Raw genomic sequence first — 18,420 nt, 5'->3', positions numbered from 1 at the left:
TTTCCGACATTTTTTGGTTTTTTTTTTTCAATAAAATTGAAAAAAAAAATTTAAAAATTATGGCGTTTGACTTTGTTGCAGTTTTTCATCTCACCCTGTAGTGCGTATTTCCAAAAACTCTTTGGTACATCTGTCATACACTCCATTAGTGACCCTCCAAATTTAAGCGATCTATTTCTACGGCTACCTCAAATACAAATGGTTTCATATTTAGTACCTTTTAATATTTTCTATTACGAATTTCCAAAATTCCAGCCTTATCTGATCCCTTCGGACCAAGACTGACTTCACCCCAAAACTTCAAGATTCTAGCTTCAGCCGTTTCGTCTGGGCGTTGATGAATCGTTAAGTCAGTCAATTCGTCCGATTCTAGCTTCCGAACGAAATGAAGTAGGTTGATAAAATTTTACTCAAATGTGTACTATATCTGCAGGACTTTTGGTATTGAAAATGGGTCATGTAGGTCCACGTTTTGGTATAGCCCCCCATATAATAATACCTTCCGATATTCGGCATTTTGATGATTTTAGCGATATTATTCACCGCAGATGTTTCAAATTTGGTATTTGAAGTTCGTAATGGATACTACAGCCTATGACAGAAAATTGTCTGTACAGATCCACGTCTTCGTATAGCCTTCATAGAAGGGTACTTCCCGATATTCGGCATTTTGATAATTTTAGCGACATTATTCACCGCAGTTTTTTCAAATTTGGTATTTGAAGTTCGTAGTGGATACTTCAGCCTATGACAGAAAATTGTCTGTACAGATCCACGTCTTCATATAGCCCCCATATAACGGCACCTCCCGATATTCGGCATTTTGATAATTTTAGCGACATTATTCATCGGAATTGTTTCAAATTTGGTATTTGAAGTTCGTAATGGATACTACAGCCTACAGATCCACGTCTTCGTATAGCCTTCATAGAAGGGTACTTCCCGATATTCGGTATTTTGATGATTTTAGCTACATTATTCACCGAATATTTTTTTTCAAGTTTCGCATTTGAATATTGTAATGACCAATTGACAAAAGTTGCCTATGTAGGTCCACTTCGTCGTATAGACCCTAATTTAAAGGCTACATTTGGTATTTTAAAGATTTTAACAGAATTTTTAGCAGTTTTTTTTTTTTTTTTTTGAAAACTCCCGAATTCGTTCCAAATGGTGGAGGGAATTTAAAGTTCGGCCCGGCCGAACTTACAAATTTTTATTTATATATATTGTGTTTCTGTAGGGAATAATAAGTCAAAAATGCGTCCACCTGTCTGTGCTACACCCGAAAGGAATATCGTACCAAATATAAACTTCGAGCATCGTAGTTTTTTTTTTTTTCAAATGCAGTTTGACTTTAAAGATGTACAATAATAACAACATCCTCCCGTTTCTATTTAGTTAAAAAAATGTGTAAAACGCCTAACGGTATGCTATGAAAATGCTAAATATAAATGTGAGAAAATCACTTTAAATACGACATGATGTGTAAACTATTCTTTAAGAAATTATTTTGGTAGAGTTCATAAAATCCCCATTGGCTGGCAACCCTACTCACCACCCCCTCCTCTCCCCGAATAGAACCAGGTTATTTATCTTTATTTAAACAGAGTTTTTTTTATAAATTATTTGGAATCTTAACTATTTGTTGTTGCTGTTGCACATTTTCCCTCCAAGAAAAAAATGGGAAAATAAAATAATGGTCAACCCTATTTCCTTGTAAGGGATTACCATATTTTTTCTCTCTTCTTTTCTAAGAAACCATAAAATTTTACATATTTTTATTAAAGACCATTTCGTTGGTTTTTTTCCTCCTCCTTCTCTCATTTCAGATTAAATTGATTTAAATCCTCAACCCTCGGAACACAACACAAGAGAGTGGACACATCCATCCAACCAACCCCTCTCGCCTCATACACAGCCCACACACAGGGGCAACAGGAAGTAGTCAGCCATCAGCCGCCGACCATCATCATCGACCAGTGTTGTACAACATGTTGCCGCAACAGTATTGTTTGCGGTGGAAATACCACCACAGCAACCTGCAAACAATGTTTTCACAGCTGCTGGATCGTGGCTGTTTCTGTGATGTCACCTTGGCGTGTGAGGGTCAACTGATACGGGCCCATCGAGTCGTCCTGTGCGCCTGCAGTACATTCTTCGACACGGTGCTCACAAATTATGCCAGCGAACGAGATCCAATTATAATTATGAAGGATATCTCGTTTGCCGATATCAAGTGTCTGATTGAGTTTATGTACAAGGGCGAAATCAATGTGGAGCATGTGAGTGTGAAATTCGAATATATAATAAGAAATAGTTGAAACAGCATATTCGTGTTTGTAATTTTATGGCATACTTTTAGGCGCCCTTAAAAAATTTTTAAACCAAGAAGGAACTACTACTTCTAATAAACTACTAATAATAATTTTATACATTCAGGGTGAGATGAAAAAACTGCAACAAATTTCAGACTGCTGTCTGTTCTAAGCCACTCGTCCGACAGCTGTTAAAATTATTCCAGTGGCAGCTCATTATATTGTTTACAAGCGTACAAAAGCATTTTGGTGAGAATTTTCCAGAAAAAAAGTTATACGTGATGGAATTCAAGCGGGATAGTGTGATTTTTTTATATTTGGCTGGAAAACCACAAGTGGTTATCGTTAGAGCCCTCCAGCATTTAAATGTGAATAAATCTTTTGAGTCTCGTACCATCGCTCGTTACCGTGATACTGGTACCGTAGTCGGACATGGAAGTCAAGGAAGTGGACGGAAGAAAACAGCAACATCAGCAAAAATGGTTCGAAAATAAAGAAGCGACTTGATTGAAACCCGTGTCGCAGTTGCCGAAAAATGGCTCGTGAGCTAAACATATCGCAATATGCCATTCGGCAAATATTGAAAAATGAGCTCGGGGTAAAACCATTGAAATTCCAAAAAGTGCAAGAACTTACACCGCAACAGAAAGAAAACAGACTCGAAAGAGTTAAAGAGTTGCTTCGCTTGGCCGAAAGTGGTGAACTGCCGAATTTGGTTTTTCTCCGCTCCGATGAAAAAACATTCGATGTCCAGCAGTTTGTAAACAAACAAAATGATCGTGTTTTCTTGCCAAAGAGGTCAGCTGAAAATGTGTACCTTCGGTTGGCCACCTCCCCCTCCAAGTGTCAAAATGTTGAATATCCATGAAGCTCATAAAACCCGAAATTAACATCCGATTCTATTTAGACTTGGCACATGGCAATACTTCCATCAAAACAAGATCTGCTATAAAGATGGTAGAGATCGGACAACAACCTTCTGGTATCTCCCCATGAGCTGAACATATCGCAATATTCCATTCGGCAAATATTGAAAAATGAGCTCGGGGTAAAGCCATTAAAATTCCAAAAAGTGCAGGAACTTACACCGCAATAGAAAGACAATAGACCCAGAAGAGCTAAAAAATTGCTTCGCTTATCCGAAATTGGTAATCTGCCAAATATGGTTTTCTCCGATGAGAAAACATTCGATGTCCAGCAGTTTGCAAACAAGCAAAATGTTCGTGTTTACTTGCCAAAGAGGTCAGCTGAAAATGTGCATCTTCGGTACCTTTGGCAACCAGAACTCAAGCGCCGGCCATGGTGATTGTGTGGCCCGCCATAACAGCCGATGGTCGCTCTCCACTCGTATTTATCGACCGTGGCATCAGAATAAATGCCGAATATTATCGCGAAAATGTTCTGGAGGGTGTACTGAAGCCTTGGACACACAAACATTTTGGTCGCAGACCTTGGACATTCCAACTCAACTCAGCACCATCGCACTCAGCACGCGCCGCTCAAGAATAGTTACAAAATGAGATTCCTCGCTTCATTCCCAGCGCACAATGGCCACTAATCCGTTGTGTCTGGATATCAATCCGTTCGACTATTGGGTCTGGAGTATTTGAATGGTCGCTCTCCGCTCGTATTAATCGACCCTGGCATCAGAATAAATGCCGAACATTTTGGCCGCAGACCTTGGACATTCCAACACGACTCAGCACCATCGCACTCAGCACGCGTCACTTAAGAATGGTTACAAAATGAGGTTCCTCGACATCTACCGTTTCCAGCGCACAATGTCCACCAAAATCTTCGGATACCAATCCGTTGGACTATTGTGTCTGGAGTATTTTGAAAAGCAAGTTTGGCCCTAAAAAATACCAGAGTGTCGATCACCTCAAGCAAGCGCTTCGCCGGGAATGGGTCAAAATACCTCAAAACAATATTCGGCAGCATGTGGCCGTTTGAAGGACAAATCTGAATTTATTCTAAAATTCGATGCTATTTCCGACATTTTTTGCTTTCATTCAATGAAATTTAAAAAAAAATGGAAAAAATTATGGCGTTTGACTTTGTTGCAGTTTTTTTCAGCTCACCCTGTACATATGTCGGCAGAACCAACTGATACTATTTTACTTGTTTTTATTTCCCATTAATAATTAACTCTCTTCCCCATTCCAGGCCAATTTGGCATCCCTGCTCAAGACAGCCGATGATCTCAAAATAAAAGGTTTAGCCGAGGTGACATGGCGGGATGATGAAGACGGGCCACCGCCTCCCACACCACAGACAGAATTCTATTCACCAACAACATCACGAAGTCGTGATATGAACCCCTACGACCATTATGGTCACGAGCCATCACATCAAGCAAGATCTCATAGCCCCTCGGGGGAGAGGGAACAAAAGACACCATCACCCAAACATGGTACTGCAATGAATGCACGCTTACCCACTTTGACACCCATACTATCGTCAACGGCCGCAAATGGTTCTGTGGTGGCAGCGGTGTCACCAAATGATGCCTATTTGGGGCCGAAACGTAAGCGGGGACGGCCACCATTAGATGACTCCTATGATGTGTTTAATGTGTAAGTACTCACCACCTAAAGAGAGAGAGAGTTCCTTATAATAACCCCGTCTTTTTAATTTTTTTTTTCAGGCGCAAACTGGGCCATTATGCCGATCCGGGAGATCAGCCACCCTACATGGAGGGAGGATCACATTTTAACGATGAACGTCCACATCATCAGCTTACAACCAACACCCAACATTCCCGACCCAATTCCCCCTCGGCCGCCGAGGCCTATCAACATCATGTACAACAACAAAAACAACGTCTTCGCTACAAGCCACACAAGGGTCGAGATAACTCCCAGGCGGATGATGAGACAGCAACCGAACCAGAATGGATAACCAGTTCATTGGAGGCCGAAAAGGCAACAAAAGATCTCAATGATCATGATGAGGATGACAATTCCAAAATCCTACCCCATGACAATGATGCCATCGCATCTAGCGCTGAAACCATAACCATTAAAAAAGAGAAACCTTGCAGTGATTCGTCACCCGAAGCTACTCAACACAAAGAGCCAAGGCGTAAAAATTCCAAAGATGAATCACAGAAATCACCCAAAACCGAACAAAATGAAGAATTTATCCAGGACGATGCAGTGGCGGCCACAGTTCCCCAGACTGTTGAAGAAATGGAAACACAACAGCAACAAAAGAATAATCACACAACCAAGGAAAAATCCTCCACAAGCAGTGGTTCCACATCCAGTTCCACGTCCTCACCTTCCACAGGCTCGGCATCTTCACCCAACGGCCCCACGGCAGCTCACAAGGCATCATCATCTGCAAATGCCACAAATCATCATTCCCATCATCATTCCTCATCGAATTCACCATCAGCCTCAACCTCCACAGCCGTCGTGTCCAATCATCATGGACATCATACAGCTGCAGCACCGCCTCCGCCCACAGGTGCCCCCTCTTTACATCCCCATTCGCTGTCACATCACTATGGCAAATATGTCCCCGAAGGTTATCTCATCAATGAACATGGTATTCTGATGACTCATGATTTTATACACGCCCCAACGGCCAGCATACCCACATCTGCAGCGGCGGCTGCTTCTAACGGCTCGGCTGGCGGTAATCATCCCGATGAATATGTTGACATTAAAATGGACGATTATAATGAAGCCGATTTACGTTTGACCAGCGAGGAAATGTCCCAATGGCAGGATGTCATAAAAATGGATGATTATCTTGCCAAGGGTCGGCGGCCACAATTTTGGGAGGAACCCTTTACGAGAAGGGTAGGTCAATATTTAAGCCATGCAGAAGTTAAAAATTGCATAAAATACTGGGCAACACAAAAAAAAATAATAACAGGAAGACCCCAGTAGGTTATGAGAGTAGAGCTAAAAGTAGAAGATATTTGTATCGGCGTTTTGATAGTTAATATCGCAAAGTAACCTCCTCCACAACATTTGTATATCCTTAGCCATTTGGCTACCTGGGGTATAAATCATTTGTCATACCCTCAGCCGTGTGGCCAGAGAGGGTATATATCTTTTGCCTCATAGAAATAACTATTTTAGACTCTAGGTCTCTTTGGACCAAATCCGGTTCAGCAAAAATCTCGAACAGATATCCGATAAATCTCAAACAGAGTATCCGATTTGGTCCAGACTTGGTACATCGTAATATTATTGCCATACTTAGATCGAGTTCGGAGATGGCCAATATCGTTCCACTCCTTTTGGTACCTCTCCCACAAAATATCAACAAGTTCAAAGAAAATAATTTACTGCACAGAAAGAAAAAGGATAGTCCAATTGTGTTTCAACTTTGCGAATCCTAATATTTGCATCAGTGCTAGGTCAGGTGCGAAAATGGACAATATCGCTGCACTCCATCAAGTACCTCCCCCACAAATGGTCAACATTTGGAATAACTATAACTCTTTTAAAATGTGAAGTAAGAGTCCAATTATCTTCAAATTACACGCATCACAACATTTGTATTAACCCGATGTCTGGTGTGAAAACGGGATATATCGGCCCACTCCTTCTAGTATCTCCCCCATAAAGGATCAAAATTTTGAATATCCATGAAGCTCATAAAAACGCGAAATTAACATCCGACTCCATTCAGACTTGGCACATCTCAATATTTCTATCAATTCAAGATCTGTGGTGAAGATAGTAGAGATCAAACCATCCCTTCTGGTAACTCCCCCACAAAGGATCAAAATTTAGCATAACCGAAACGATTATAAAATCTTAAATAAGCGTTCGATTCTCTTGATATTTCACACATCCCATTATGTATACTAACACAAGATCTGCTGTGAAGATGGGAAATATATGTTCACTCCTTCTGGTACCTCCCCCACAAAGGGTCAAAATTCTGAATATCTATGAAGCTCCTAAAACGCGAAATTAACATCAGATTCCATTCAGACTTGGCACATCTCATTATTTCCATCAACACAAGATCTGTTATAAAGATGGTAGAGATTGGACCTCCCCCACATAGGGTTCAAGATCTGGAGAAACCAAACGCTCAAAGAAAGTGAAATAAGCACCTAACTCTCTTCAAATTTCACACATCCAAATATTTTGTTATGAAGATGATATACATTAGCCAACCTCTTCTGGTACCTCACCCACAAAGGGTTAACATTTTCAATACTTATATCTCTCATAACTTGCGTAACAAGTCAGAAACCTGAGGTGAATATGGAATTTTTGATTTCGCATAAAATTGGATATGAATGTTCGGTTTCCTACAAATTTTGCACATACCAATATTTTTATCTATATTAGATGAAGTATGAAAATGGAATACTTCGGTCCGCTATATCTGTTACCTCTCACATATTTCCACATTTTCCAAAAATTTGCACATATCTCATATAAAGTATAGGAAGTAGTCGGTATTGTCCAAATCTTGGACGTTGTAATATTTTTATCAGTCTTAGGTCACATACGAATTGGTCAATATTGGCCAACTGCTTCGGAACCTTCCCCATAAAGAGTCAAAAATTAGAATAATCAGGGCTGGGTATATATCTGCTAGCAAAACAGACTGATACTATTTTACTTGTTATTAATAATATTGCTAAGGACCTCCATACCTAAAATGTATCTTAATCCAAAAATTTAAAAAAAAATATGGAACTTGTACCCACTTTATTCGGATTACTTTGCGATGTAAACTTTCAGAACTTCGATGCACGGGAATTATATTTTAAGATTTTCTTTTATAATATATATGACCTTTCCTTTATTATGTTTTGTCGTTCAGTAAGCTCAAACTGGAACTGTTTAATTCTTCAGATAAAAATTGTTTTCAATTAGAAGTTCTTATAATTCTGTAATTTTTATAAAGATTTGTATATTCGTGTTCCCTTCCAACCTTAAAAATGTTTTTAATCTCTAGGTCCTCGATGCCATCAAAAATAAAAGACTTGAAATGAAGAAGGCGGCACGCATTTTGGGTGTATCGTACGGAACCCTCTATGGTCGCTATCGAGAGGTATATGGTTGTCTAAAACATCCCTACAGGTTAGTAGAAATTATCACCCATCGAATTATATATTAATAGGTTTTTGCGATTTCTTTAATGTAGCAGCACATCAATGAGACCACAAAGTTCCATAATGCAGCATCGATTTGATATGGCTTGGCCGACACCAAAACCGGGACAATTGGGTAAGAAAAATTGATAATAAATGATATTTACTCAATCCAAAATAGATATGAGGTTATATACAGAGTCTTATTAAGGGGGTGACTTCTCAAAATAATTACCAGTAATATTTGACTGGATTCGTATTAAAATTGCAGAATTCGAAGAACTTTTCGATTTTCAGAAATATAAGCACTATAATGTAAACGACTACTTTTAATTGCGGAAAAGGGTCTCTCAGAATTATTTTGTTCCGTAACCATGAAGGGAATACCAAAGTGGTATCAATAATATTTCTGCCTCCAAAATGACTGATGATCGGTATGATAACCTAATGATCCAAATTATTGTGAAAACTAGACCTATTATACAATAATTTATCTTCTTCTAATATTAATACCCAGTAGGGGCACTTGCATTGGGGGTGAGCCTCTTCTGGATGGTCCGGCTATTTATACAAATGGTACCAAGATGGATTTTCATCCACCGGTAATGCACTTATTAGAACCTAACATAAATTCGATGATAAAAATAAAATCTATGCGAGAGAATTATTTTTTGCCAAAATTTCAAAAAGATTATGAAAGGCGAGCAAAAAATATGATACACGTGTATCGACGTTTCGAAATTCTTAGCGGGAGGTAGCCGAATTTGGGCAAGAAATTTCCGCCCACTTTTCCTTTTTTGAAAATTTTTGAGTTGAGTTGAGTATAGTTTCGCCGGCAGTAGTAATAGCAAAAATCTGAAGAATAACATTATTAGGTTAAAGTCGCTTTCCGTCAAATTTTATGCAAAATAGTTCCATAAAACATTATTTTAGAGCGAGGAAAAGTATTCTACATAAAATTTCACTAAATGTCACCAAATACATAAGCTCAATATTTATATTATATTAACTAAATATCAATATCATGTTTGCCGAAAAACATTTTCTCTTCTTTTTTGTTTTCTTTTTTCAAATCAATGCGTGAAAGTAATATGAAACATAGTTTCAGACAAACGTTGTCAAAGGCAAAAATATTCTGCATCAAATTTCATTGAGATTCTCTGAACACAAGGGATTCGTATATTTAATGTGTACCATTAATAAAATATCATGAATTTTTATTTATAAAAAAACTTTTTTTTTTTAATTTTTGACAAATTTGACACTGTTTTCAAATTCGCTAAAATTTTTTTTATAATTTTACCATCCATCTGGGTTATGGAAAATGATAGTGCTCTGTTTGTAGATCGAAATTTCAAAAAAAGTTTCCAATTTTCATGGCAAACTTTTTAAGGGATTTGTATAGCTTTGATTATATACAAAAGAACCCCAATTTTTATAAGACACATTTCCCACATTTAATATAGAGCCTGAACTGACATTTGACATTTTGGTATTTTGAGTTTCTATTACTCTGAAATGCGAATAGGAAAAAAATTGTCATTTTAGGTTCATATTTTGTTACAGCCCTAATATCGATATACCCCCTGATTTTAAATTATTTCGAGGGTATCTCCATGACCCTTTTTCAATTGATTTGGCTGAAAAAATTTATTATGGTTTCTTTAAGAATGGCAACCATTTCGACAGAAAATGTATAATATAAGTGTAATAAAAGGGGCCTCATATAAACTTATGCCATGTTTACGTTAGAACTTTTTGTAGGGTTAACCTACTTTGAGAGGATTTATTTGAAGTAAAAGTAATGGATATGACAATTTAAATCCAAATCCAGTGGGTTAACCCTCATATATATAAACGTACTATTATATTCATAAAAGTCCATAAAATATAAATAAAAATAATATGGGAATTGACAAATCATTTCGAATTTTGCTTTTCTGACAGCAACATAACTCAGGACACCATTCCAAATCGGGTGGGAACGTGAACTTGGGATGTTCTGTTATATGGAGACTATTCCGTAAATGTACTTAAATACCTTCTGTTCGAGGGTTTTCTACACTAAAAAACCAAAAATGTTTTACAAATTCGATTGGAAAATGTAGTCAAAAACCTCAGAATAAATATAGGCGCTACTCTACTACTACAAAACATTGTAGTGCTGAAAAGTAATGTAAAGCCAAATTTATTGGAAAATATGGCCAAGAACGTCCCAATAACTTGTAGTAGTGCGTCTACATAATAAAAACTTAAAAAGAGCAAAATTTTACAAAATTTAAAAAAAAAAACTCAGAAATACTTGAAATTGGGGTTTACACTTATTTTGAGACCATACCAAAAAGTGGACTTACATGACCCATTTTGAAAAGGATTGTATCTTAAAGTAATACAACGTTTGTTGGTCCATATGAAGGCCTAAGAACCCGAAACATGCTTTCACTTTTGATCCACAAACCAAATAACTAGCGGGTAATTTGGAAAAAATGCTCGAAATAGAAAGGTTGTTTTATAAACCAAAATTAATTATATTTTTATGGTAAATATCAAACTTGCATATGTGTTTTATTCTGAAACTCACACTAAAATTTTATCTAGAATATTTCTTCCTCTAACACTTTTCCCAAATAATTATATATTCTGGGAAATTTTAATTCATATAAGAAACGTATAAAATTACGGGCAAAAAAAGGAAACAAATAATTTTCACTTTCAATATAGAATTTACAAATGCAATTTTCTTCAAAACTCTAAAACCTAGATAGATAATTTATTTTGAGATTTATAGTGAAATTTTGTGTAGAATATTTCTTCTTTTGACACTATTGGCGTAAAACGAAATTTGATGTTACTTTCATGCATCAACTTGAAAAATTACCGACGGAAAAATTGATCAAGAATTTATAATAATTTTTCGCCATTTTTTCAGAATTGATGTAAATATTTTTTGTATATACAATGGAATTGGAGAATTGTTTTCTTTGGAGACCTATGACGAAATTTGATGAGGAATATTTTTGTCTTTGACGACATCCTTCTAACTTGATTCTTTGTAGGAGAATTTTGCATAAACTGACATGAAGTACGGCTTGAACTCTAAAATGTGTTTTTAATATTCATGAATTCCTGGCGTTTAGATAAGCTTTGCAGTTTTGATTTATTCTTGAACCCATAGTAGTATGTCGTGATAAATAATTTTGTAGAATATTTGAAGTTCCTACGATCCCGTTTAAAGGGAGTTTTTAACCATAATTTGAAAAATCGTCGAAAATAATACGAGTTTATCATTATTATTGCCGAAGAAACTAATACCTATAATAAATGGATTCCAAAGATTCTAAATGCGAAACTTTCAAAAAAATGTAGGAGGTCGGAACTCACCCCGATGTTAGAATTTTTCGATCTAGTCTTTCAAAACGCTTGTCTTCTATTTTTATAACCTCCATCTTGAAAAGGAGGGTATATTAACTTTGTCATTCCGGGTCGGGTATATTATCTTTGTCATTCCCCATATATATATTCACGATCAGCAGAAAATTCTACTTCGATTTAACGATGTCCCTCTGTCTGTTGAAATCACGATACAGCCCACAATATTTGACGTAGCGCTTCAAAATTTGGCAGAACAATTTGTATTTTATCATTAATTGTATTGAAAATGATTTCACGGATTTGTCTAAAAATTGGTATTTGTAGTTCGTAATGGGTTCTAGCTCCGGTGGGGAAACATAGTAAATATGGGTCCATGTTCTGTTATAGCCCCCATATGGTACCTCCCGATTTCGGTATTTTTATGATTTTGTCCACATTTTTCCACGTATTTGTCTAAAAATTGGTATTTGTAGTTCATAATGTGTTCTAGCTGTCGTGGCAGAGCATTGAAAATTTAGGTTCACGTTTTCCTATAGCGCACATGTAACGATACCCATCGATATTCGTTATTTTGATAATCCTTGTCACATTTACCCTGTTTCAAATTTGGGCTCACCAAAATTGATCTACATTTTGATATATAGACAAGATTTTTTTTAAATTATCTCATGAGTTGAAAAATACATTTTTTTACTAATGTTCATTAAATTAATTAAAAATTAATATTTATTAAAAATTTGTGTCTTTTTTATTTTCCAGACATTGGTAAATTGCGACCCAAAGACTTGAGTGAACTCTGGACACGGCCGCAGATGTGAGAGAAAACTACCAAAACAATGGGACGAAGACCGCTACAAAAATCACAGAGTCATACAAAATCCAAGAAATAAGGAATTAAACAGTTTTCATGAAATGACTTAAAGGAATACTTTGCAACAAATTGAAAATGTAAAGCCAAAGTCTACAAAAAAACAAAAAACCGGCACAAAGTCATAAAAGCTTAGAAAAAAAAAAAACAGTTTTGTTAGCGTTCATTGGTCACAATTCCTCCCCACTACCATTCCTTCCTGTGTACATAAACAAATTACATGTCTAGTGAATTTTTTTACAATTAAGCAAAAACAAAAATAATTTTCTAAAAGTATGACAATTAAGTTTTATAAAAATAAAATATGTTTAAAGAAAAAAAAAACAACAATATTGATAATTAAATTTATACTTAATTATAAATTATAAAACCATATATACAATAAAGTAATTACTAGATTTAAGTATAAATTATTACAAAGGCAAAAAAAAAATCACAAATGAAAAAAAAACCCACAGAAAAAAGACAAACCTTAATTTTTAGTGTGAGGCTTTTTTTTAAGATTTGTGTGTTTTAGTTTCTTGTTAATTTTTTTAAGAATATTTTTTTGTACATTTTTTAATAATAGTTGTAAAACTTCCATCTTGTGTTTTAATTCCTATGTCATCACAACAAAACATTCTTACCAAATTCAAGTCATTATTTTTTATTTTTTCTACTTTTTCCTAAGATGTTTAAAATATACCAAAATCGTTTTTTAAATATTAAAAAAAAACATACATGTAAATATTTAATTGGAAAATAAATGAAATTTATATATTCTAAAATAATATTGTCATTCATTGTAACTCCATTATAATTAAGTATAAAATTAAAATTTTGAATTTGTAAAAAAAATATTGAGGTTAGTTTAATCTAACCTAAGGAAAATATATTTCAAAAAAATCCAAATTGCCCTGGTTTTCCCCTTTAAATTTATAAAAAGAACAAGTCATCCCAGACTATGTATGTGGACATACAGTAATTTATGATTAGTAGAATTAAAAAAAAATAAATAAAATAAAAACATTTAAGAATTAAACAAATGAATATTCACAAAAATGAACCATATTATTGTAATGGTATTTAATTTAAAATAAATATTTTACAAAAATAAAAAAATAATAAATATTTCAATTACATCAGTAATGATAAGTCCAAAAAAAATCATTTTATTTCCCCTAAATGTTAGTTGTTGAAAATTAAAAAAATAATTTTATTCGGCCTATTTGAAGCAGTATGCTACACCTCATCTTTCATACAGTAACATCGACTCCTAAACCTATAAATATTTCAGTTTTGATATTGAAATGTTTCTTTATGTAAATAACAATACAAGATTATATTCAAAATTGAAATTGAGATTGAAATATTTTTTAAACTTAGTAAAAAAGACGTTCCACAGTGGGGTGAGATGCCCAAAAACGGAGATTAATTCAGGGAAGCATTCTATCGCTCTGAAATTTTGCTCAGACATTCATATTACCTCTAATATGTTTGGCATTAAAAATGGGACATATCGGCCCACGTTTCGGTAAGGCCCCTATAAAGTGTTACTTCCTGATTTTTTGGTATGTTGAAGGTTTCGGCCATAATTTCAAACGCAATCATGAGTATCTTGACATTTTGAGTTCTGAGTGGACAAAATCTCTCCCTGCTAAGTTTTTGTGAAGATAAATCCACTATTAAGTATTGACCGTATATAGCGGCAGTTCCAAATTTTATGTATTTTGGAAATTTCTCTCTGCAAAATATATAATGGTACTTCCTAATATTAGGTATTTTGCGGGTTTCAGACAGAGCTTTTTAAAAACTTATTATTTGGTGTTTTGTTTTCTGGATAGATGGAAATATTATAAAAATTGCCTATATAAATCTGAAATTTGAGTTAAGCCAGAAAAAATAATGTATCCTTTGTAAAACCTTCTAAATCTGAAGACAAAAATACTACATATTTTTATGAGGAAAGATGACATTCCATACTTAAAAAAAATTAAAATTTTTAGACCTCGATATTTTTTTTAAAAACTCCACATACTTTTCGGATATGGCGAAAATTTGGTAATATTTTGAACCCTGATAACTACCTGTATTCGATGTTTCAATTTTAAAATAATAACTTTTGATGGAAATTATTGCACTTCAAATAAAACCAAAGACAAATTTTTTCCTCCTTCTTGCGAAAAAGTGAAATATTTCTTAACTTTGCCACTGTGTAATTAAAAAAACTAAACAACGTATGACTTTGAAATTTTCGGTACTGAAGTAGAATTTAGTTTAAAAACATTTATTCCAAAAGACGGATTTCATTTTTCAATTAATCTCCGTGTTTTGTGATTTCACCCCTCTGTGCGCTCGTTCGGAAGCTAGATATTCCGCCCATACTATGGGGGAGGATATAAAAACTAACTAATTAGGTCAGCGCCATCTATATAAAATACTAAAAACTAAAAAAATATCGACAAAATTTCAAAATTAAAAACGATGCACTGCATTACCATTCGCCGTTTAATAAACATGGGCTATCTTGTTCAAGAACCATCCAAGAACACTGACATCTATGAACGACCTTGTGTGATTTAACGTTAGTTCAATTGCAACTACATTATTTTAAAGTAGAAACTTATATTGTTGCGTGTGGCAATCGTCAAAGAAAATGAATAAATCTGTCGGATCATTGTCTTGATTGTCGGGCGGGGCCGACTTTATGATACCCTACACCACTTTGCTAATTTAGTAGAGCTGCGCATAACAATTACAAGTTTTTATGGGAGAATTCAATCATACACGCTATGATTACAATTGTAATTTAAAGTTCAAAGGACTTTAGCATTTGTATCTTTTAAATTCGGACTTATACAGGGTTGCCCGTATTCGACGGACCTTTGGGCCCTTTTGGGCAAATTCCAATCAACGAGGCTTGTCCGCAGGCAACATTCTTTGCGTCAATTGAATTTTGTACGGGAACAAATGCAAATCAATGCGAATAATCCGTTGTAAAGTGAACCGAGCCATGCCCAACTTCTGAGAACGGCGTTTTTGGGATGTTCCTGGGGGACCTCTCAAACACTGGCTCTTACGGCAGCGATATTCTCGCCGATCGCCAATTGACTTCTTCGTCGAATGTAAATTTCAGAGCCCTCGCGTGGCGTGTATTGGTTAATGGTAAAAATCTGCTTGGACTGACGCTTAAAACGCGGTATGTTAAATTGAAATCGGATAAAAATATATATGGGAGCTATATCCAAATCTGAACCGATCTCGATAAAATTTGGCAAAGATATTTCTGAGCTGTATTTGATATGTTTTCCTGAATATCGTTGTTACGGAGTGCATATTAGGGCTGTTGGTAACAAATATGACAAATCGGATGAACAATATATACGAGAGCTATAGCTATATCTGAACCGATCTTCACCAAATTTGGCTTCTAGACTCAATTCGGTCGTAAGTGGCAAATTTCATCCAATTTGGGCAAATATTAGACGTTTGGTGCACAATAAAAGGTAAATCGGACGAAGTTATATATGGGAGCTGAACCGATCTCGATAAAATTTAGCAAATGTTCTGAGCTGTATTTGATATATTTCCCCAAATATTGTTGTTACAGAGTGCATATTACGGCTGCGGAGGACAAAAATAACAAATCGGATGAACAATATATATGGGAGCTATAGTTATATCTGAACCGATTTCAATCAAATTTGGCATACTTATTTTCAGGTCCAATCTGATCGTACGTGCAAAATTCCATACTATTCGGACTGATATTTGGTTTGGTGCACAATAAAAGGCAAATCGGACGAAGATATATATGGGAGCTATATCTAAATTTTGACCGATTATCTCCAATTTCAATAGGATTCGTCCTTGGGCCAAACAAATGATTTGTGCAAAATTTCATCTGGATAGGGCAATAAATGCGAACTGTACTTTGTTTACAAAAGTATATGGACAGATGGACAGACGTACAGACGGACGGACGGACGGACAAGCATAAATCGACTCAGAATGTGATTCTATGCAGATCATCAAAAGAAACTATGGGTCTATCTCGTTTCCTTTTGCCTGTTCCAAACAAATGCACAAAGACATAATACCCTGACCACCTAGTGGTGTAGGGTATAATATTCTTCGCCAAGGCCGAGCTTTTCCTTAAAGAGTGGCAAACTTTCTTTCAAAATGTAAAGGTACATAGTCTGATCCATAATACCCTCAGTATAATATGAACCCCACACCATTACTGAGCCACCATCGTGATTCATATTTTTGGAGCTCTTCTCCATACATAAGGTCTGCCATCTAAACCAAAAAAGTTTGGATTTGCTCTCGTCCGTGAACAACACATTCTAGCAAAATAAAAAATCTCTCATATGTGCTTCTTGGCAAATCGCAATCTTATTTCTTGGTTTCGCTTGCTGATTAGAGGTTTATGCTCTTCTTCCTCTTGTAATTCGACTTATGCAGTATATTTCTTATTCTTTGAGGGCAACATACTTTTCCCAAATCCTTTTCAGCATTTTTTGCTAGCTTCGGTGCACTCAAAATTGGATCCTTCTTGATATAGATTGATAAAATTTTACTCAAATGTATATTAAGTCTGCAGGACTTTTGGCATTGAGAATGGGCCATGTAGGTCCACGTTTTGGCATAGCCCCCATATAAAGGTACCTCCCGATATTCGGCATTTTGATGATTTTAGCGAAATTATTCATCGGAATTGTTTCAAATTTGATATTTGAAGTTCGTAATGGATACTACAGCTGAAGACAGAAAATTGTCTGTGCAGGTCAACGTCTTCGTATGGTCCCCTACCAATATTCGGTAATATGATAAATTTAGCGTCATTATTCCCCGGAGTAGTTTCAAATTACGTATTTAGAGTTCGTAATGGGAAGTACAGTCTGTGACAGAAAATTGTCTATTGTCCAGGTCTTTGTATAGGCCCCATATAGGGAGGTATTGATCCCTATATTCGGTATTTTGACGATTTTAGGTACAATAGTTACCAAAATTGTTTGAAATGTCGTATTTGAAGTTCGTAATGGATGCTGTGATGGATGCCTGTGACAGAAAATTGTCTATGAAGGCCCCCGTCTTCATATAGCCCCCATATAACGGCACCTCCCTATACACGATATTTTGATGATTTTAGCTACATTATTCACCGTTTATTTCAAGTTGCGAATTTGAATATGGTAATGGCTTATAACAAACAATGCCTATGTAGGTCCACGTCATATAGAACACAATATAACGGCTATATTCGGTATTTTTAAAATTTTAACAGAATTTTTAACGGATTTTATTTTTTTTTTTTTTTTTGAAAATTTCCAAATTCGTTTTAAATGGTGGAGGGTATTCAAAGTTCGGTCTGGCCGAAATTACTGCTTTTTAACTTGTTTTTTTATTTAATATTTACGCCAGTAAATTACACAGCAAATTTATGATAAATTAGCTTTTAGGGACTTCCCCAAATGCATTTTTTCAAAAATCGCGTGAAGTTAGACGCAGTTCGAAATAGTGTTGTCGTATTAATGTAATCTGAAATTTTTCAATTTTTTACCATAATTAAAAAAAATCAAATAAAATCCTTTTCTGTCTCGCTTGTGGGTTAACAAGTTTGACAGAAAATATTACTCGTATTATTATCTGTAATATTTCTGAAGACATAATTTATTTATATCTTCTATTTTTAGTTTTACTTACATAATATGCCGGATGTTCCCTTTATTTATTGAAAAAATTAAATTTCGTTGCACAGTGTAATCACAGTGTAATTTACAATACAAACTTCCCTCACAAAATAA

The 18,420-nt window shown here is 35.3% G+C and overlaps 1 protein-coding gene across 2 annotated transcripts; it reads left to right on the top strand.

The window, feature by feature from the left end:
* The first annotated feature begins 1,829 nt into the window (after positions 1-1,829).
* On the top strand, positions 1,830-13,265 carry LOC101891076 (protein tramtrack, beta isoform). Of its 2 annotated transcripts, none has more exons than XM_059121919.1 (6): positions 1,830-2,282; positions 4,482-4,891; positions 4,963-6,124; positions 8,256-8,380; positions 8,448-8,527; positions 12,523-13,265. In XM_059121919.1, exons 1-6 carry the CDS (start codon positions 1,992-1,994, stop codon positions 12,579-12,581), a joined length of 2,127 nt encoding a protein of 708 aa, XP_058977902.1. In that variant the 5' UTR covers positions 1,830-1,991; the 3' UTR covers positions 12,582-13,265. The 2 variants fall into 2 exon arrangements, with proteins under 2 accessions (XP_058977902.1, XP_005189415.2); XM_005189358.4 differs by having other exon boundaries at positions 8,445-8,527.
* The last annotated feature ends 5,155 nt before the right edge of the window (positions 13,266-18,420 follow it).

The sequence above is a fragment of the Musca domestica genome, unplaced genomic scaffold (assembly GCF_030504385.1).
Source record: "Musca domestica strain aabys unplaced genomic scaffold, Musca_domestica.polishedcontigs.V.1.1 2, whole genome shotgun sequence".
Lineage (NCBI taxonomy): Eukaryota > Metazoa > Arthropoda > Insecta > Diptera > Muscidae > Musca > Musca domestica.
Note: the sequence above shows the minus strand (reverse complement) of the source record. Positions and strands in the feature narration are given on the sequence as shown.

Bases quoted from the DNA above. Each gene is read 5' to 3' on its own strand.
- LOC101891076 (XM_005189358.4), top strand. From the start codon at position 1,992: ATGTTGCCGCAACAGTATTGTTTGCGGTGGAAATACCACCACAGCAAC. The intron at 2,283-4,481 runs GTGAGTGTGAAA...TCCCCATTCCAG, and splicing joins GCGAAATCAATGTGGAGCAT to GCCAATTTGGCATCCCTGCT. The intron at 8,381-8,444 runs GTTAGTAGAAAT...TCTTTAATGTAG, and splicing joins TGTCTAAAACATCCCTACAG to CAGCACATCAATGAGACCAC.